This window comes from Oncorhynchus nerka, linkage group LG27 (assembly GCF_034236695.1).
Source record: "Oncorhynchus nerka isolate Pitt River linkage group LG27, Oner_Uvic_2.0, whole genome shotgun sequence".
Classification (NCBI taxonomy): domain Eukaryota; kingdom Metazoa; phylum Chordata; class Actinopteri; order Salmoniformes; family Salmonidae; genus Oncorhynchus; species Oncorhynchus nerka.
The window spans coordinates 25,371,653-25,393,247 of record NC_088422.1 but is presented as its reverse complement, the minus strand read 5'-3'; the positions used below and the strand labels follow the sequence as shown (position 1 = coordinate 25,393,247).

Here is a 21,595-nt window from a genome sequence, read left to right as displayed (position 1 = left end):
AACAAGAAAGGGTCAGAGAGTTATTTTGAGAGTGATGGGCTACATCAATATTCATTCTTCAACTCTCTATGAAGACATACTATAACTTTGTAGCCTCTAACGGCATACACCTCCCAGAAGTATTTGGTGAAGAGCTGTTTGCTGATTGGCTGTCCATTGATCTTTATTCTCGCTCTGACATGTACCAGGTGTGGTGAGCTGTAAGGTAAAGATTATATTCTTAATGTTCACAGTAGGATAGAGATGACATCTCTCACTGTATGTTAGGTCATTTCATATTATGTGTGTGATAAGAATGTAGTTTTTCACAATTCCTGACATTTAACCCTAATAAAAATTCCCCATCTTAGGTCATTTAGAATCCCCACTTTATTTTAAGAATGTAAAATGTCAGAATAATAGTAGAGTGATTTCTTTCGGCTTTTATTTATTTCATCACATTCCCAGTGGGTCTGAAGTTTACATACACTCAATTAGTATTTGGTAGTATTGCCTTTTAAATTGTTTAACTTGGGTCAAATGTTTCAGGTAGCCTTCCACAAGCTTCCCACAATAAGTTGGGTGAATTTTGGCTCATTCCTCCTGACAGAGCTGGTGTAACTGAGTCAGGTTTGTAGGCGTCCTTACTCACACACACTTTTTCAGTTCTGCCAACACGTTTTCTATAGGTTTGAGGTTAGGGCTTTGTGATGGCCACTCCAATACCTTGACTTTGTTGTCCTTAAGCCATTTGCCACAACTTTGGAAGTATGCTTGGGGTCACTGTCCATTTGGAAGACCCATTTGCGACCAAGCTTTAACTTACTGAATGATGTTTTGAGATGTTGCTTCAATATATCCACATAATTTTCTTGCCTCATGATGCCATCTATTTTGTGAAGTGCACCAGTCCCTCCTGCAGCAAAGCACCCCCACAACATGATACTGCCACCCCCGCACTTCACGGTTGGGGTGGTGTTCTTTGGCTTGCAAGCCTCCCCCTTTTCCTCCAAACATAACGATGGTCATTATGGCCAAACAGTTCTATTTTTGTTTCATCAGACCAGAGGACATTTCTCCAAAAAGTACGCTCTTTGTCCCCATGTGCAGTTGCAAACCGTAGTCTGGCTTTTTTTTATGGCGGTTTTGGAGCAGTGGCTTCTTCCTTGCTGCGCAGCCCTTTCCGGTTGTCGATATAGGACTCGTTTTACAGTAGATATAGATAATTTTGTACCCGTTTCCTCCAGCATCTTCACAAGGTCCTTTGCTGTTGTTTGGGGATTGATTTGCACTTTTCGCACCAAAGTGCGTTCATCTTTAGGAGGCAGAACGCATCTCCTTCCTGAGCGGTATGACAGCTGCGTGGTTCCATGGTGTTTATACTTGCGTACTATTGTTTGTACAGATGAACGTAGTACCTTCGGTGAAAGTGCCGAAGCATTCAGAAAGCCTTGGTTTCCCATCACTATTCAAGTGCACACGTTTGGTAATGTAATCGCTAGGTTATAGATAAAGAATGAATTGCAAAAGCAACTGTAATCCTCATTGAATTAAGTGGGGAATCCTTTGTTCACGTGCTAGTCGAAACTAGGAAACTATGACATTTCAGACTTGCTAACTAATTGTTGGTTGGCAGGTAGCCTAGTGGTTAGCTTAGAGCGTTGGGCCAGTAACCGAAAGGTTGCTGGATTGAAACCCTGAGCTGACAAGGTACAAATCTGTCATTCTTCCCCTGAACAAGGCAGTTAACCCACTGTTCCCCAGTAGGCCATCATTATGAATAAGGATTTGTTCTTAAGTGACTTGCCTAGTTAAATAAAGGTTACATGTTAAAATATTCAACTGGTGTTGAGCGTTGGTAAATTCATCCGTTATTCTGCACTCTGGCACACTCAGACGAGAGTGCTCTGAAATCGGAGTAGATAGTCAGAGTGAATTTACGAAACCTCCCATAATAAAAACATTTAGAAATAGTGATGACAGGTTAGACTGTGTTAATTCACCTGTAACTTTTTAATTACAGATGTACTGTGTATTATGGGCCTACATGATGCAACCCTGCATCAAACAAGCTCATCCCTGTTAGTTATATTGTCTAATTCCAGTTGTGTCTGTGTAACTGAAACCCCAGTAAGATTTAAAATATAATTAGTATGAACAAGTACAGGGTTGCTGCAGTTTGATAGGGTTTTCATCCTTCCTACAGGGCCAGGAGTTTTTCCAGTTTAAAACTGTGACCTGATTAGAAGAAAAAAACGTTTTACAATGTCATGCCCCACAGAGACTGATTTTAAGGTCGGAAAGGTACTTTCCCATCTGCAAAATCAGCAGTATTTTTTGATTGCCCGAAGATTATGTTCACTTGCCCAGAAATGGGGAAATAGCTGTTTACACACAGAAATGGTATAACTTGTCAGTTTCTAAAAAAACAACAACAATGAGGTAGCAGAAAAATCTGTTTTACTGGCCTGCTCCATCAGATGGAATGCATAGGCCTAACTTTTGCAGAGTGTGAGACACTCCTATTAATTTCAACTAAATCTGGGCGTGAGCACGCCGGCTCCACAAGAGACTTGCGCTGCTACAGTGTAAGATTTCGACAAGCAGCTCACGCCTGATAGGACTTCTACACTAGAGATGGCATCAAGCGTGTAGCCCTATCCTGGAGTCAAATTACCAAATTGCCCTCTAGTGGCCTCATGGGTGAAATGTTACTAATATTTTCCATAATTTCCTAATTAATAAACGTGTTTCTGTCAATTGGTTTAGTTATATTTCAGTCTTCTGTGATGTATAAAGTGTAATAGTGAGATGCAAACTTGAAATGATATGCATAAGAGAAGCTACATGTATCTAATTATAGATAAGTTGACTAACAAATAGCCTACCAGCATGTCAGAAATTGTAAGCAGAAACGTATCTAAGTCCTGCAACCCCTTGTTCTGCAGTCTTTGACTGTAGCCTATAGCGGGTTAGGGTCAGGTGCGGGCCTCAGATTTTCACTTTATCACATATAGTCAGGTGGTTGCGGATGGGTTATTAGCAATTGCGGCGGGTGTGGGTGAACAAACACCTGACCGTGCACCACCAGTATGCACATGTACAGTATTTTCACATTAGTATACTTACAAATTCTACTTACCCCTTTTGACCTGTTGTCAAGGAGGACCATGACGTAAAACTGAAGGCCATTGTTGGTACGATTAACATTGTTTATCAAATATTTTTCTGTGTTGTCTTATGTGAACACAGTCAGCAGGTGATTGGTAATGGCTTATAATTGATTTTCTCTTGTGGAGAAATGTGGCTGCAACAAAAAAGAGGATCTCAAGACAGCGATGTCAAAGCTGAATGAAGACCTCAAATGGACTAAAAGTGTTGTAATTAATTGAATTAATGTAATACATTTTATTTTAAAAAATACAATTAAGTTTTTTATAAACGTATTTCTTGTTTTATGAACATTGGAGGAATTATGTAGGAATGTGAAGGTTTTAAATCGTACAGTGCATACGGAAAGTATTAAGACCCTGTTTCCACATTTTGTTACGTTACAGCCTTATTCTAAAATGAATTAAAACATTTTTTCTCATCCATTTATACACAATACCCCGTAATGACAAAGCAAAAACAGGTTTAGACATTTTTGCAAATGTATAAAAAATTATAAACTGAAATATAACATTTACATACAGCAGTAATATGTAACAATTCAATAGTGAACATGTCGGAATGTGTAGGTTTTAAGTAGTAGATACCCAAACGCTCAGTAGTTAATCAATCATTAAGAAAGAATTATGTAGTGATTTGAGTAGGAAATGTGTAGTGTTCACCAGTAGTGAAACATCCTAATTTATCACTCATTACTTCTTAAATTACTACATAAATCACTACTGGTGTCATGGCTGTGGGTAACTGGTGAAAGGAGTCAGGCGCAGGAGAGCTGGACAAGGGATTTAATAAAGAAAAACACCAGTACAAACATAATACTATGGTGCTGTAAAAATACCGGTACCCCGAATAAACGGGCGTAACAACAAAACCCGGCAACAATTAATACCAGCCGTCAGATACAGCCTAACAATAAAACAAACACACACACAAACATGGGGAAACCAGAGGGTTAAATAATGAATATGTAATGGGGGGAATTGAAACCAGGTGTGTAGAAAACAAAGACAAAACAAATGGGAAATTAAAAGTGGATCGGTGATGGCTAGAAGGCCGGTGACGTCGACCGCCACCCGAACAAGGAGAGGGACCGACTTCGGCGAAAGTCATGACAACTGGTTTACTACACATCTCAATAGCAATCAAGTAGTAGAACCAGTACGTTTGTGTAGATCTTGTATATTAGTGATGAGTAGTAATTCAGTAGTACTTTTTCATGAGGCCCCCACAGGCCTCACAATTCTCCCAGGTACTAGTTGAAAATAAGGGGTTAAATACATGTAAAAAAAAAATAGAAATAAAAACAAATGACACTTCAGAATTAACTTTATTTAGATTTTTTGGGGGGACTATCTGTTGTTCCATATAGTGAATGTTATTAAATGCGTTTGAATGGGTTAATAGTGCTAAAGCCAAAAATATCTAATTTCTTTCATATATATTTTTTTTATACTACAAGGGGTCTTAAAATCAAAATCATAACTAAATTATCCTTGATATCACCTTCTTAAAACAATTCCATATAGCTTAGTAGAACCCCCCCACCCCTGGCTAAGACATGGCTTAGACTCTTATGGGTTAATGGAGATCATTTTCCTGCTGGGCCAGTACAACCCAGCAAGAAACATGAACATGAAGGGATACTCTAAGGATAACATCCTCCCTGCAGGTAACTTTTTTTCAATTCAAAATCAATGATCTTCTCCTGAATTGAATATCACCATGCCATTCATGCTGTTACGGTAAAGAGTCATGGGGAAAAGCGTCGGTATGCATGCTGCTCTTGCACATAGGCTAAATGGACTAAATCCTTATTCCCAGGTCAGCAGGCTCATTCTACCACCATTCTCTGTTGTATCTTTCCAGTGTAATAAAAGGCTGTGCATTGTTAGGTGGTGGTGGTTGCAAGAAGAACAACTCTGGCTCAGGCACCTCTACCCAACCACCTTGCACCAAGACAAGACGAACTCTGCTATAGGAGCCATAATGATCAGTCTTCTACTTTCTGCATGTCGGACCCTCATCGTTGGTCATGTTGGTCTGCAGCTACTCCACTACACAACAGGCCTACCAAACAACACAAATCATTCCCAATCACCTTCACTGTAAAAACGAATGATATTGTACTTGTGTTTTATCTTTTTGACAACTAGGTACTGTTTTGTATATTCTAAATAGAAAAATAAAGGTTTGCTTTTGCTTTATAAAACATCTGCGTCAAAATGTAATTTTGTTACAATATAAACATACAATATTCCCTCTTGAGACAGTTGGAGTTCACTTCATTCAAAACCAAGATGATAGTCACTAGGCAACAACATTATAGTCACTAGGCAACAAGATGATAGTCACTAGGAAACAGGGACACTGCTACTCAGAGAAAACAGGAAGTAAAACCCTACATCTAACACATTGAAATGATTCAGCATGATCATACTCATGGTTCATTTCATGTTCTTCAATTTCTCATAGTTTTTAATAGACCTTCAAGGTTTGTTTTGACGAACCAAAACACCCTAATGTGGATCTATTGGAAATTGTGAATTAATACAAGATCGCCAGATTCCTGGGACGTATTTTTCCAATAATCAATATAACATGACACTGGTTTTCAATACAGCCAGAAGATGGCAGTAGATGATTGGAACGTTATTGTTCGCCGGAAGTGTTGGGAGTTGGCCTGTAATAAGGGAGTGGTATGGAGTCAGAACACACAATGGACTGCTTAGCAGCTGCCTCCAGTAGCAGGCCTCTGAAAAAGATCATATCAAATGAGCATCTGTTTGGATGCTGTCCCAGAGATTGTAATCTTTTGGTAACAGTTTTAAGACTGGTTTACCCATATCCCATTACTCACTGTTTCATTATGGATGACTGTAGTAGTGTCCAATATGCTTACATAAAACACTAGGAAATGTAGGCAATAATTTATTGATTGATTCAAATCAATGTCACTACTATAGAGCTCATTTAAACCACTTAGAGAGAATCCCCGTTCTTAGAAAAAAGGAAAGAACACCACAGAAAAACACATTTGATTGGTAAACCACATTCATTTGATTAAAGACTCACTTGAAAGAGTGCACATGTAATGTATTAATGAAATGATTTGAAACATCTCATAAACATCTCAAAATATGCTCTGTCACATCCAACCATAAAACAGATATGAGATATGAGGCTGTTGCTAAGTGCTGTCTAGTGGGCCAGTATTTATTACAAGATATCTTAAATGTATTTACATTGTTTTTGGGAAAGAATGCATCTACTATAATCTCAAATCCCTAAATTAGTGATACAGTAGTATTACATCTTCCCCCTCCAGAAGGCTATAAATCCAAATTGATCCAGTGACTCATCCTTAATCAATACAAACCCATCCCCCATTTTGTTCTACCATTACAACACCAATTACCTTCCATCTCAGCCACCATCATTATTCCACTCAGTCATTCAGCCAGTGGCAGTGATAACCCACTACATAACCAGCATAGTATATTGCCAGCGATGTGATAGCCTGTTTTGATAAGTGTCACAGCGGAGGTCTGGACTTCTCCGGGCCACAGCTGATGTTCTCTGTGTATGCATCATCATCATCAGTAAGCTCAGTGGATGTGCTGCATAGTCTGGAGCTGAGTGTCTGGCAGCATTAGCATCAGCTGTGCTTCCTGACTGACTGTTCTCCCAGTGGACCAGCCATGGAGACAGAGAGAGAAGAGAGAAAAGCACAGAAGGATAGCATGCATGACCAATCTCAGGAAAATCAATGGAAGAATGATGTATTCCCTCTCTGCATCTGGGCACTGTTCCATTATTCACAATGCAGCCTAGCCTACTCCCCCACCACTGAAGGAGTGCCCCTCCCCCTCTCGCTCTTACAATAGTGAATCCCACCCATTCACTCACAGATTGTTACTCTTCATTAGGGACAGATATGGTGATACACAGCTTACTACGCTATGAAAGATCGGGATCAGACAGCCATTTATTGTAACAGCATTCCAGAGTAAATGTAAATACTGAGGAGAGTAACCTGATATGTCTGAATCACTGGGCTCCATCAGCAGACATACTGTACAGTACACAATCAGCGTGAGACACAGCTGTTCCTGTCCAACACCTGGCCTGCATTATTAACCACATGCCCATTCCACCCGCTCACCCACAATTCTACTGTATAGGCCAGGCCAGGAAAGACCACCTCTGACTTCTGCTGTCTCCAATGACCAAACTTTACAAAGATATCAGATATTCACTGGAAATTGTAAATGTTACCCAAATCTTGCCCATATAATTGTTGGTAGAACCCTCTTGTAGAGAGTAGGCATCTGTCTGTACCAATATGCTGAATAGCTAAGGAGGACTGGGCGTGGCAAGTACTTTACAGTGCTTTAGAATTCTACTGTCAATTTGTTGCAAATCAGCATACATTTAGAAATGGACTTGTGTGTACTTGTTCCTCGCTGCTAGAAAACACAGTACTTGAATAGCATCACGGCATGCCCACTGCAACACAGTAACTATTGTAGCTGACACTAGCTAGCATTTGCATTCTGCCAGGGTGTCTTTTTTGCACGGTCATGGTCTCTTTGTTATGTAACATGAATGTGGAGCTCTGTCTAACTCTTCCTCACACTCTACCCTGAGAACAGTGTAGTCAAGTCATAGAGATACAGTATAATACTGATTCTGTTATATCTACAGTTGTAATCATTTTTCTATTGGTGTAGTGTACCACTGTCCGCTACACTATCTGGCAGTACACAGAGGATGCAGTAGTCTACTGAAGATGTAGGGAAGCTGCCGAGTCATTTAACCATCAACCTTCTGGAGAGCTCTAGTCTAGTGGTACAGCCAAGCTGCAAGTTACTTTAAGCATATAATGAGGTGACATTATGTCCATAAATGAGTCCATAAAGAGCCGAGGACAGCAAACGCCCTCAATTTGACTCAGAGATGCTTTTATGCCGATGTGCAGGAGACACGCTCAGCCTCACATCACATGACATCACACAACTTAGTGTACAGTCAGACTCTATTCCCCTCCAAAGTTAGATGAATAATTAATTTACTGCAGAGGGATAAAAATGGTTTGAATCAAAAGGAAATCTCACACCTCCAGTCCTGTCTTGAGGCTGTCTATTGTTGGATAGGCCCAGCCCTTGTCTTTCTGCTACTTTGTAGATTAAAAAGGCTGAGATAGAAATAGAATGTGGATGTGTGTGCCCAGACAGAGGATGGTATGGGAAAGGTGTTGTATGAAACCATAATGAGCTGCTTCCACTGTATAGGATGTTACTCAGGAAATGTATTTGTGATTGATTGCCTTTGTCTCTCCTCAGGCTCACCTTCTTCCTGTCCTCACAAAGCCCCACTCTCTCTCCCTTTGTTACTATTAACACACCCACCCTTTCCCTGTCGTCTGTGACTAGACACTACCGTGGAGGAAGAATGCAGGGGCCATGAAGAAAGTGTGAGGAAGTGTTAGACAGAGGCAGGTAGCCTAGTGGTTAGAGTGTTGGACTAGTAACCGGAAGTTTGGAAGATCGAATCCCTGAGCTGACAAGGTAAAACTCTGTTGTTCTGCCCCTGAACAAGGCAGTTAACCCACTGTTCCTAGGCCATCATTGAAAATAAGAATTTGTTCTTAACTGACTTGCCTAGTAAAATAAAGGTAAAATAAAAAATAAAATAAAAAAACAGAGTCAGCTGGGTGTCTCTCCTCTGTCCTTCAGCGCATAGCTACTTTGCCCATGCAGGAGGAGAGTGCTGGCGTCTCAGATACATTCTCCCCCTGACACACATATTAACTATCAATAACCCCCCCTACCCTAATTCCAGCACTCTTTAAAACAGGCATGCACTGCTCCCCTCCCAAGGTCTTTCTCTGCTGCTGCCACACCCCTCCCTGTTTTGTTCATCCTTCCAGACAGTGTCTGTCTCGCTGGTGTTGAGATCAATAGCCCAACCTCCCCATCTCATGCCAAATTGGATTTCAGCTGTTTCATTGCACTATTTATGTGTTTTTTCATATTATATAATTAAGACTATGCCAGTACAAAGATTAATAGAATTTAACATGGAAGATGAAACATTTTATTGGACTGTCTGTCACTTCATGACTGGACTATGTTGTGATCAGTAATACATACCAAGGAGATGGTTACATTGGGGCCCCAGGTCAGAGTCATCTGTTGGAAATGGTAATACATTGACGTTATATAAATCAGACATGGATTCATTCACAACAATAGACTATGTATATGCAGGATTTCGTCTCGATTTAGTTTAAGTATAATAATCCCGTTGTGAAGTTCTCACTGTGGCCTGTAAGGGGAAAGGAGCAGTCAAGCAGTCTGTCTGTAAAGCCCTGACACAGCCGAGGCAGCCATGTTTTACAATGCGCAAAAAGGGAGGCGCCCATATTCAGAAATATGTAACAACAACGATAAGAATTAGGGATATAAATGACTCTGGGTACATATAATCTAATCAAAGGTTTCCGGGACAGTATCAAAGGCTGTAGACTATGTTGTGTTATGATAACAAAACAACTGACATATCTTCGATGACATATTAGATCCCTTTCTTGACAGAAAACATGTGACATGGTGTTGGATACATCTCATGTGAGAAAATGTAAATCGAGAAACGAAATAGCTATGTTTCACCCCAAGAAACTGAAATAATTCTGCCAGGAAGGGTTTCAACGTAACAATGAGCCACGTGGACTTATATTACATATGTGAGGTTGTTCTTAGTTGTTATTTTATGTGAAAAGGTTTCACATAGTCAACCGGTGCCTCTCTTAATCATGTACTCTGTGTGGTTTATTGGATCAAAATATGGTGAAGAAAGTATAGTTTAAAATGAGATGTGATTTTAGCCGGCATAAGGACAAATCGTCAAGATTATGTGAGGATCACACGTTGTGTATATTTTGATTGATAGACAGAAGAGACCAATGAAAATCATTATTTGTGAATATGATTGGTCTATAAGTGTGTCAATAATTGAGCCTGAGAAATATTAGCCAATAGATTTGTCAGATTTGGTGACATAGAATCTAAGGGGCGGGCACAGAGTTCTCTTATATAGTCAGGGAGACCATTCTTTTACCGCACTCTAAGAAAGGACGCCAAGCCACTGGTTTTTATTGGCATAAGAGTTGTTCTACCTTCAAAGTAAAAATGAGGGAAATCGTGCATCTTCAGGCTGGACAGTGTGGAAACCAGATCGGCGCTAAGGTTTGTCATCTGTTTTATTAATTTGATGCAAATCGTGCGATAAATAACTGCGTAAAATCGCAGTTTCTTTGTATGCGTGTCCAGTTAACCACACCCAAAGAACTGTATTGTTAATGGAAATGCAAGCAATTAATATTCCTAACCTATATTGATTACCGTTATTGTTTTGATGGGTGAGGGGGAAGAAGAAGAAAAAGCGTTGGTATTATTTTTATGCGTTACTCTATTTTTATTCGTCCGGTTTTATTTGGACTGGAATTATCCTTAAACTAGACTACTGGCGAGTGAGACAATATACATAAATGTGTATTAAGAAATTGTTTTATTAAATGTAAAATTGATCGATTTAAATGTGGGTATGGATAACCACTATTTACTCGCCCTACTGCAATGCGCAAAGGGGGAAGTAGGCCTCCGTGATGCCATATTCCAAGTCATCTGTTAAATAGCGACTACATTTCGGTTATTGTCGCAATAAACATATTTATTGGGGGGGAAATGGGCCATTTGTTCAATCCCATATTATGACCCACATTCGTATCATTGATAGCACGCCGCGCCCGGTTTTTGGCAGATGCGGGCGGTGTTTCATCAAGTGACGTTTCGACATTTTCAAAACCATTGATAATGGATTTCAGCCAATCGGAGGTCATGCCGCGCGCGCGGAATTTTACGGGAGGGAGATTTTCATTCCAGATACCCAACCATATATTTTATGTACCTATAACGAACCATGCAATATAGTCGAATGGATCCTTTGACGTGATCAAATGGAATATTGAAACAATCTAATTGCATAGGCCTACCACGCATTTGATTAACGGATCACACTTTGAATGGAATATTAGCCTACCTGATATGAATTGTATTTTGCGCTGTAGACTAAATCCGAATGCTCTTCTTGCAGTTCTGGGAGGTGATCAGTGACGAGCATGGCATTGACCCAACTGGTACATACCATGGGGACAGTGACCTTCAGCTCGACAGGATCAACGTCTACTACAATGAAGCCTCAGGTAAGCCTTGTTCGTTTTAATGTAGAACCACATTTGTCAAATTCCTTATCTCTCCCAATTGATTATGTATGGTTCTGACATTGCTCTTTTATTTTCCTCCTGGTTGTCTAGGTGGTAAATACGTGCCTCGTGCCGTGCTTGTCGATTTGGAGCCAGGGACCATGGACTCTGTGAGATCTGGACCCTTCGGCCAGATCTTCAGACCTGACAACTTTGTGTTCGGTAGGTCTCTCTGCTTCATATTTGTACAGTTTTTTTTATTTTATTTTTTATTATCATATTCATAATGTCGCCTGTACATAAACTGAATAGAGTACTAGACTACAATAATTTATCCAATATCTTGTTTTGCAGGCCAGAGTGGTGCTGGAAACAACTGGGCCAAGGGCCACTACACAGAGGGAGCTGAGCTGGTGGACTCAGTCCTGGATGTTGTGAGGAAGGAAGCTGAGAGCTGTGACTGTCTGCAAGGTTTCCAGCTCACCCACTCACTAGGAGGTGGAACCGGCTCTGGCATGGGCACCCTGCTCATCAGCAAGATCCGTGAAGAGTACCCTGATCGCATCATGAACACCTTCAGCGTGGTGCCCTCACCCAAAGTATCAGACACTGTGGTGGAGCCCTACAATGCCACCCTGTCGGTCCACCAGCTAGTAGAGAACACTGACGAGACCTTCTGCATTGACAACGAGGCTCTCTACGACATCTGCTTCCGTACCCTCAAACTCACTACTCCCTCCTACGGCGACCTCAACCACCTAGTGTCGGCAACTATGAGCGGTGTCACAACCTGCCTGCGGTTCCCAGGACAGCTCAACGCTGACCTCCGTAAGCTTGCTGTCAACATGGTGCCCTTCCCCCGTCTCCACTTCTTCATGCCTGGCTTCGCCCCCCTCACCAGCAGGGGAAGCCAGCAGTACCGCTCCCTCACTGTGCCTGAGCTCACCCAGCAGATGTTCGATGCCAAGAACATGATGGCCGCCTGCGACCCCCGCCACGGACGCTACCTTACAGTGGCTGCCATCTTCCGTGGACGCATGTCCATGAAGGAAGTGGATGAGCAGATGCTGAACGTGCAGAACAAGAACAGCAGCTACTTCGTTGAATGGATCCCCAACAATGTCAAGACTGCAGTCTGCGACATTCCTCCCCGTGGCCTCAAGATGGCTGCTACCTTCATCGGCAACAGCACAGCCATCCAGGAGCTGTTCAAGCGTATCTCAGAGCAGTTCACAGCCATGTTCAGGCGTAAGGCTTTCCTCCATTGGTACACCGGAGAAGGTATGGACGAGATGGAGTTCACTGAGGCTGAGAGCAACATGAACGACCTGGTGTCTGAGTACCAGCAGTACCAAGATGCCACCGCTGAGGAGGAGGGAGAGTTTGAAGAGGAGGGAGAAGAGGAGCTGGCCTAAATGTTTGTAATTGTGCACATCCAAGCTGTATAATTCACTGACATGTCAGTCTTGACCTTTCCAGTGTTCCGTTACCTGTCCTTTTTGTTTTGTCACCTCTGCTATTCCTGTCATTTCTTGTCTGTACAGAAACATGTCAATAAAATTTCTTTTGTTTAATGTGCTGTATTTCTCAATTTAATGGTTGCTTCAGTAATCACATGTTGCACATTATTCTGACAACAACCAGTTCTTCAACTAGGCAATAGTTCAGTGGTGAAAACAATCAAATGACATAAATGAATTGTAACCAGTTTCATAATTGTAGCGCAGGTGTTGGTGCATTTATGAAGACCTTGATGTATGTAGTCTATACATAGTAAGATGAGGGGCTACAGTGTTCCCCAGCACAATCGTGCTAGTTCTCTGAGGCATAGCTCAGGTTTTTGCATGTTTTGCCATGCCTATGAAATCTGATTAGTGAGCTAAACTCATGGTAAATCTATTTAGAATTAGCCATTTCAAGCTATGATTTAGTCTGACATAACATGCCCTGTAGCACTAATAACCATGCTAGTTATCCAAGGACTTTATCCCCTGTGATGTTGACAGACTAAAGTGGTGTTTATAAACTCTCTCGTTCCTTATTTCGATGTTGGTGAGCACAAATGTAGACGATCATGAAGTTTATTGCTAATTTGGCTGACGACGTCAAAGGTGTCTGAGTAATATTAGAACATGCCTGTCCATTTATGTATGACATGGGTTGAACTTGACAAACAAGTCTGCATTTACACAAGCAGCCCATATCTGGTGTTCACTAATTGACCAATCAGACCAGCTCTGAAAGCTTTCTGATGTAGGGAAAAATAATCAGAATTTGCTGCCTGGATGGGGCATTTTAAGCAACAACAAAACATATGTTGGATAGGGCATTTTGGTTTCGGTTGTGCAAATATCCTTGGCTGACACCTGACACAGTGAAAAGCTTATCTCTACTGAATTATGATTCAGTTGTGAACTAGCTGGCTGGTTAATACTGGGAGCCTATTGTATGTTGAGCCCTGAAACTGTTACGTCAATGTCTAATGCAAAGTCCCATAACTGCCTGGCACATTATTACTGAGGTAATGTTTTTACCAGCATGATGGCACACCTCAATGGTTTAAAATAGACAATAGTGGGACATTGAAATACAGTTGGAAAATATATGCTTTGGGAAAATATTTATTCAATAAGGGGACTTTTGGAGCGATCTGATTGTGGTCACCAGGTGGGGGTGTTTAAGATTTTATTCGTTTCCACAGGAAATAGGACAGGATGCTGGTAGCCAATAGCAGTAGAGTCCAGCAACACACCTTCTTCACCTGGCCCTCCAAGTCCTGCTTCTGCCCAAAGCGGGACACAAAGCCTGTCTGCCATCAACAGAAAATGTGATTAGATCCCAGGAATGAAACAGAATTTAAGATTCACAACAACAACAGGACAACCTAACATTTTAAACTGTAGTCTAGTGCTCTATTCAATCACATCTGCTTTAGCCGACATCCTTATTAAAGCGATGTCCTTGTTTTGGCGATGTCGGAGGTGGATCTGCATTAGAGTTGTCAAATTCACAAGCGGCTCCTGGCATTATACCTAAAGCGGACATTGCCATTGGCTGCAGAGTCGCATGAAAAGAAATCCCATGCAGCCAGCCTTGTTACCAAGTTTGAACCCTGGAATATGAGCTGTAATCTACACCTCAATTAGACTGATAAAAACCCTCATTATTTGATTTTATGATTTTATAATTGGAGCGTAATTATTTCTATATAGCTTACACTTTCTTGTTCTGAACTTCTAACGGGAGTGCATTATGTGGCACATCCATTATGTGGCTGTCTGCCATCACTGGTTAACGCTTGATCTAATTGAATCTAGGCCTTAGTCTTACTTTGCCAGTGAAGAACCTTGACTAGTAAACTTACCCATCCACCCTTGTCCCGAATCTCTGGACAGATGACCCTCTCCACGTAACCCCCCACACACTCCTTAAGCTGGGGCAGGATTCCCCCCATGCCCCTCTCGTGGCAGTGCAGGGCCATCTGGCCAGCCAGCACATACACAGACAGCACCGCACTCCAGGCCAGGTCCCGTCGGCGCCCCCCGGGGGTGGTGGTGGCAAAGTGCTCATCCAGGATGGCGGTTAGCATGGGACAGGCTGTGGCCTCGGTCACATCGTGGAAGACGCGTGGCCAACGCCTGAAGAAGATGGGGAACCTAACTAGCAGCTCATCCCCAGCATGGCGCAGGGCTGCTGCTGTGGCAGTAGGGGGTGGACCAATGTGGCCGTCGGGCCCTGCGATCACATAGTTTATATAGTCATGTAACATCAGATAGGCCTCTCGTACCAGGGGGTCAGGGCTGTTTATGCCACCCCTGCTCTCTAGCCCCTCTGACTGACCCATCGCCTCCGGCTAACTGACACCCTGTCGCAAATCACAACGCTGTGACTTGCATTAGAGCAGTGGGCCGTTCACAGATAAACAGTCCCTGTGCCAAGTTGCCATCAGCCATCCTCTCAGCAATGTCAATTCCTCATCGAGGGTGAGAGATCCAATTACCTGAAACCACAAAGAAATCATCAACCTCTGCACTGTACATGTTGAACAGCACAGTGGGTAAAAAAACCATGTAGCACTTATTATACATTTTATAAACAAAACAAGTGGAATTCTTTTCAGTTAATGTTAGTCAAATCTGTGCATTTCTCCAACTCCATTGGGATGTTTATTAGACTAATATCATATTACACAGACATATCATACAATATTTGAATATAACATTCTGAAATATCAACTAATACAGCAAATGTGCACATTTCCAATAAACAACACTAGCAATGAACAGAGAAAGTATTTAAAACTCACCCCTTCCCTTCCACCAAAACACAAGTGGTACCAAGACACACACACACACACACACACACACACACACACACAAACACAAAAAGGAATTAGTGGTGCAGGTGGCGGAACAACAGCGGGTCCAAAGCAGTATATAGTTCAGCAGGAGTGGGTCGCTAACCGGTCCGCTCGTTGCTGCCTTTAGCCTGGGCTAAATTTAGAGGCCTTGTTGGAAACTGACACTGAACTCCTGCGTCATATGCACAATCATCAACCCTCTGACACACATCTCCATTCCAACACAAGTAAAGTTAAATATAGATCTTAGAGAGAGTGTGTGTGTGGCTCAGTAAAGAAACAGGTTCATTTGAACAGTCTGTGAGATCATACTGGTGAAGACAGTCAAAGAGGAGGCAGGCCAAAATAAAGTCATCAGTTGATAGGTTTAATATTTCACTGAGCTATTACCTTTGAAAACCATTCAGAGATGTTTCTTTTTGGATTCTGCCCTCATCAAAACCAGATTTCATACTGTGATGTTGTGCAGCCTTACATAGATGTACAATTATACAGTTTTAGCTCTGGAACATTTGTCATTGATGTTTGATTGTGGTATTTTAATTCAGAGACCACAAACACACACACACTCACACAGCATCACGATAAACATACAAAAACAATCCTACTCCTTCACATACAGATGTAGCATAGATTGTGTTTCTTCCAGTGATCTTCTTTCAGCCTGTCTGTAATCTGTGTGGTGCCAGTCAGGGGAATGTGGTAAGGAGGTGTAGGCTTTAAGAGGTGCTGAAGGCTATCCTCTATTGACCATTGTTTTCCTCCAATGGGAGTCTGCCAATCTACCTATCTGTTTCTCCACCAGGAATAATGCTGACCAGTGGAGTGCAAGGCAATAAAAGCCGCATGCAAGCACTTGGACTTCCACTAGGATGCAGTGGTGTGTCACTAAACAGATTTGAGCTTGTGAGTTGCAGTCAGCATTGAACTGTAAATTATGGTTTTGCAATACTGTAGGTTTGTAATTGATTGAAATAACAGAGACCAGGAAATGGTTTCCTTTGTACTTCCTCCCCTGCAGCTTTGTATATACAACCAGTATATTGTATGGCCATGGCACCAGCAACATGGAAACAATCATTTATCTTCAACACATTGTCAAGCATTTTGGGTTTCAATACATTTGTTTTTATTCTTGTGATTACGCATATTGCAACCAAATAATTGTCTGTTGATTTAAAGAGACAAAAAGAACGGGTTCTTATTGCGACAGTGTATGGCTTAATGACGCACTCATGTTCATGTGTGCATCTACACTGGCCTGTGTGTTAACTATCTACGTACCCATTAATCTGATGGAGCATTTGGGGATCTATCAGATGCACTCATTTACATTGACATTTTAGTCATCTAGCAGACGCTCTTATCCAGAGAGATTTACAGGCTCAATTAGGGTTAAGTCATGTAGTCCTGTTTACTCCGTTGATTTATAAGTGAAGACAAAGACCAGCTCAAGTAGCATCGTCAGCAGCTCCGTGTGTTTGCCCATCTGGCACATACTGTACATGCAGAAGGAGATATGAAAAATGACAAGTCCCCTCATCCTTCCCCATTGATAGATGCCGTATGAGAGAGGTGCTTTATTATTCCTCAACACATTCAACAGACAATGCTAGAACGTTACAATGAGACTGTAACATGGTTCCCCTCCTCAGAGACAGGAGACAGGGTGCAGGGGAAGTGACATCGTTGATAGTACCTGCTATCAGGGCTCTCATATGTTCATGTGGCAACATCTGCAGGGGGGGAACTTCCTGTCTAGAGTTTTACTGTAGGCTACAGGGCCCTTTGAAGTTGGTTCAGTCCCTGCCAGGGAAACTAAAGTGTTTAACCAGATGAAACAAAATCACTCTGACAGTTTCATCTGACAAGCTGATTACAAGATAATTGCTTTCCAACACCAGCTTTTGTTGAGAGCTGAAGTATTTGAGAGTACGTGAGTATGTTGCTTACTGTAGTTTCTATGTCCTTGGTGAAACAAAATAGACTACAAGACCAAAAGTATGTGGACACCTGCTCGTCGAACATCTCATTCCACAATCATGGGCATTAATATGGAGTTAGTCCCCCCTTTGCTGCTATAACAGCCTCCGCTCTTCTGGGAAGGCGTTCCACTAGATATTGGAACATTCAGACACAAAAGCATTAGTGAGGTTGGCACTGATGTTGGGCCATTCTGCTGCCAATCTTTGTCTATGTAGATTGCATGGCCGTGTGCTCGATTTTATACATCTGTCAGCAACGGTTGTGGCTGAAATAGCCGAATCCACTAATATGAAGGGTTGTCCACATACTTTTGTATATATAGTGTAGATATAGGATGTTTAATGTTTTGTCTTTCTCATACAAACAAAGGATATTGTGGAAAAATCTTGCCAGTTATGGACAATTTGACGAGAGCAAGAAATAATGATATTATTGTGTTTTACATCGCTCATTTTCATCCACTTATATCTGCCCCCCAAGACCACATGTACATGTATATCTCTTTCTTTCTACTGGTTCATTGCTTCTCTCCCTGCCGAGAGGTTTTCAGAGCTTCCCCAGCATCACACACACATTAACACATTCAATTGGTCTGAGAACAGAAATGTGGAATATTATAATTTGACTGCTTGATCGCATGTTGTTTTTTGGGGAAAATTCAGGTCTTTGCTGGAACCTGAAAGAATCATGTAGAGCTTCACTGTGAGCAATACTAAACTACAGGACTGTTTTGCTAGCACCGGGATTCTTCTGTCGGCATTGAAGAATAGACCACATCAGTCATTGGCTTTATCAATAAGTGTATCGAGGACGTCGTCCCCACAGTGACTGTACGTACATACCCCAACCAGAAGCCATGGATTACAGGCAACATTCACACTGAGCTAAAGGGTAGAGCTGCTGCTTTCAAGGAGCGGGAGGGCTTGTGGCAGGGCTTGCAAACTATTATAAACTACAAAGGGAAGCACAGCCGAGAGCTGCCCAGTGACACAAGCCTACTAGACAAGCTAAATAACTTCTATGCTCGCTTCGAGGCAAGTAACACTGAAACATGCATGGGAGACTCAGCTGTTCTGGACGACTGTGTGATCACGCTCTCCACAGCCGATGTGAGTAAGACCGTTAAACAGGTCAACATTCACAAGGCCACAGGTCCAGACGGATTTCCAGCACGGGTACTCCGAGCATGCGCTGACCAACTGGCAAGTGTCTTCACTGACATTTTCAACTACTCCCTGTCTGAGTCTGTAATACTAACATGTTTCAAGCAGACCACGATAGTCCCTATGTCCAAGAACACTAAGGTAACCTGCCTAAATGACTACCGACCCGTAGCACTCACGTCTGTAGCCATGAAATGCTTTGAAAGGCTGGTCATGGCTCACATCAACACCATTATCCCAGGAACCCTAGATCTACTCCAATTTGCATACCGCACAAACAGATCCACAGATGATGCAATCTCTATTGCACTCCACATTGCTCTTTCACATCTGGACAAAAGGAACACCTATGTGAGAATGCTATTCATTGACTACAGCCCAGCGTTCAACACCATAGTGCCCTCAAAGCTCATCACTAAGCTAAAGACCCTGGGACTAAACACTGTGCAACTGGATCCTAGACTCCCTGATGGGCCGCCCCCAGGTGGTAATGGTAGGTATCAACACATCTGCCACACTCATCCTCAACACGAGGGCCCCTCAGGGGTGTGTGCTCAGTCCCCTCCTCTACTCCCTGTTCACTCATGACTGCACGGCCAGGCACGACTCCAACACCATCATTAAGTTTGCTGATGACACAACAGTGGTAGCCCTGATCACCGACAATGATGAGACAGCCTATAGGGTAGTCAGAAACCTGACCGTGTGGTGCAAGGACACAACCTCTTCCTCAACGTGATCAAGACAAAGGAGATGATTGTGGACTACAGGAAAAGGAGGACCGAGCACGCTCGCATTCTCATTGATGGGGCTGTAGGGGAGCAGGTTTAGAGAGGAGCAGGTTCAGATCCTCAAAAGGTTTTACAGCTGCACCATCGAGAGCATCCTGACGGGTTACATCACTGCCTGGTATGGCAACTGCTCGGCCTCCGACCGCAAGGCACTACAGAGGGTAGTGTGTACGGCCCAGTACACCACCGGGGCCAAGCTTCCTGCCATCCAGGACCTCTATACCAGGCAGTGTCAGAGGAATGCCCTAAAAATTGTTAAAGACTCCAGCCACCCTAGTCATAGAATGTTCTCTCTGCTACCGCATGCCAAGCGGTGCCGGAGTGCCAAGTCTAGATTCAAGAGGCTTCTAAACAGCTTCAACCCCCAAGCCATAAGATTCCTGAACAGCTAATCAAATGGCTACCCAGACTATTTGCATTGCCCCCTCCCCTCTTCTACACTGCTGCTACTCTCTGTCATCATCTTTGCATAGCCACTTTAACTCTACCTACATGTACATATTACCTCAATTACCTCGACACCGGTGCCTCCACACATTGACTCTGTACCGGTACTGTCACGCCCTGACCTTAGAGATCCTTTTTATTCTCTATTTTGGTTAGGTCAGGGTGTGATTAGGGTGGGTACTCTAGTTTTTGCATTTCTATGTTGGCCTGGTATGGTTCCCAATCAGAGGCAGCTGTCTATCGTTGTCTCTGATTGGGGATCATATTTAGGCAGCCTTTTTTCCACCTGTTTTGGGTGGGATCTTGTTTTTGTGTAGCTGCCTGTGAGCAGCCCAGAACGTCACGTCTCGTCTCAGTCTGTATTGTTTTTGGTGAGGTGCATATTTATTAAACATGTGGAACTGTAAGTACGCTGCGCCTTGGTCCATTCATTACAACGATCGTGACAAGTACCCACTGTATATCGCCCCGCTATTGTTATTCACTTCTGCTCTATAATTATTTGTTACTCTTATCTCTTACTTTTTGTCATTTCAATTTGTGTCTTTAAGTAATTTTTTTATATTTTTATGACTTTTTTTGTGTGTGTTTTCTTAAAACAGCATTATTGGTTAAGGGCCTGTAAGTAAGCATTTCACTGTAAGGTCTACACCTGTTGTATTCGGCTCGTGTGACTAATAACATTTGATTTGAAGAACATCTAGCAACAGGAAAGCTGTAGAAACGGCATACAAAGACAGCACAATAACATCCCCACAACTCATCCTCTGTCATCCACGGCAAATAGCCTCCCAATCAAGACAAAGAAGGAAAGGGAAACATTAGAGTCTTGACCAGTGGTGAAAATGAACATAGAGGATTTAAGATGGAAGATGAATCTTGTGACCTCTGCGTGCTACACATTGTAATGAGTAGAAAAAGCAGAAACACAAACAGTTTTTTTCCTCTATCAATTGGAACAATATGCTCCTTCCATCCTGTCTGGCTGTTATCTGTAATGCATTTGTATGTATATTTCGTGTTCAGGAAGTTTCTTATCTACACAGAACTTGAAACACCGAAGTTTTTGACCTTTTCTATAAAAACACTCAGCTCAATAGAAAGCTGCAAGATGACTAAGAAAGGTAAAAGAAGACAAGTGAATGGAAAAACACCCCCTCTATACCTTTGTTTTGTGTGAGCCTCCTATCACCCTCACAGAGGGAGGGCTGGGCAGAAAGAGGAGAAATTGCTCTGAATTTGACAGTAATTGAAAATACCTATACCTCCCTATCTCCACCTGGCCTCAAACATCCACTCCCTTCTCCCTCCCCTGTTACTGCATTTTATTCCAAACCAGTCTTAATGGCTTCCCTACCCAAACCTGTTCTCAGTCTCCCACCAGACTGGATTTATGCAATCGATTGAGGTCCATTTAGTGTCTGGAGGAGAGGTG

The 21,595-nt window shown here is 42.3% G+C and overlaps 2 protein-coding genes across 2 annotated transcripts; one reads left to right on the top strand and one right to left on the bottom strand.

Moving 5' to 3' along the window:
* Window positions 1–10,263: 10,263 nt before the first annotated feature.
* Window positions 10,264–12,987, top strand: tubb2b (tubulin, beta 2b). Its single transcript, XM_029637502.2, has 4 exons — window positions 10,264–10,397; window positions 11,305–11,413; window positions 11,525–11,635; window positions 11,768–12,987. The coding sequence occupies exons 1-4, from the start codon at window positions 10,341–10,343 to the stop codon at window positions 12,826–12,828; spliced, it is 1,338 nt and encodes a 445-aa protein (XP_029493362.1). The 5' UTR covers window positions 10,264–10,340; the 3' UTR covers window positions 12,829–12,987.
* A 1,029-nt stretch (window positions 12,988–14,016) lies between these two features.
* Window positions 14,017–15,897, bottom strand: bcl2l16 (BCL2 like 16). Its single transcript, XM_029637503.2, has 3 exons — window positions 15,720–15,897; window positions 14,778–15,413; window positions 14,017–14,222 (listed from the first exon to the last, which is right to left on the bottom strand). The coding sequence occupies exons 2-3, from the start codon at window positions 15,255–15,257 to the stop codon at window positions 14,091–14,093; spliced, it is 612 nt and encodes a 203-aa protein (XP_029493363.1). The 5' UTR covers window positions 15,258–15,413; window positions 15,720–15,897; the 3' UTR covers window positions 14,017–14,090.
* Between the last annotated feature and the right edge of the window lie 5,698 nt (window positions 15,898–21,595).

Coding starts and splice junctions, on each gene's coding strand:
- tubb2b (XM_029637502.2), top strand. CDS start 10,341: ATGAGGGAAATCGTGCATCTTCAGGCTGGACAGTGTGGAAACCAGATC. Junction 10,398..11,304: donor GAAACCAGATCGGCGCTAAG/GTTTGTCATCTG, acceptor CTCTTCTTGCAG/TTCTGGGAGGTGATCAGTGA. Junction 11,414..11,524: donor CTACTACAATGAAGCCTCAG/GTAAGCCTTGTT, acceptor CTGGTTGTCTAG/GTGGTAAATACGTGCCTCGT.
- bcl2l16 (XM_029637503.2), bottom strand. CDS start 15,257: ATGGGTCAGTCAGAGGGGCTAGAGAGCAGGGGTGGCATAAACAGCCCT. Junction 14,223..14,777: donor TTCGGGACAAGGGTGGATGG/GTAAGTTTACTA, acceptor TGTTGATGGCAG/ACAGGCTTTGTGTCCCGCTT.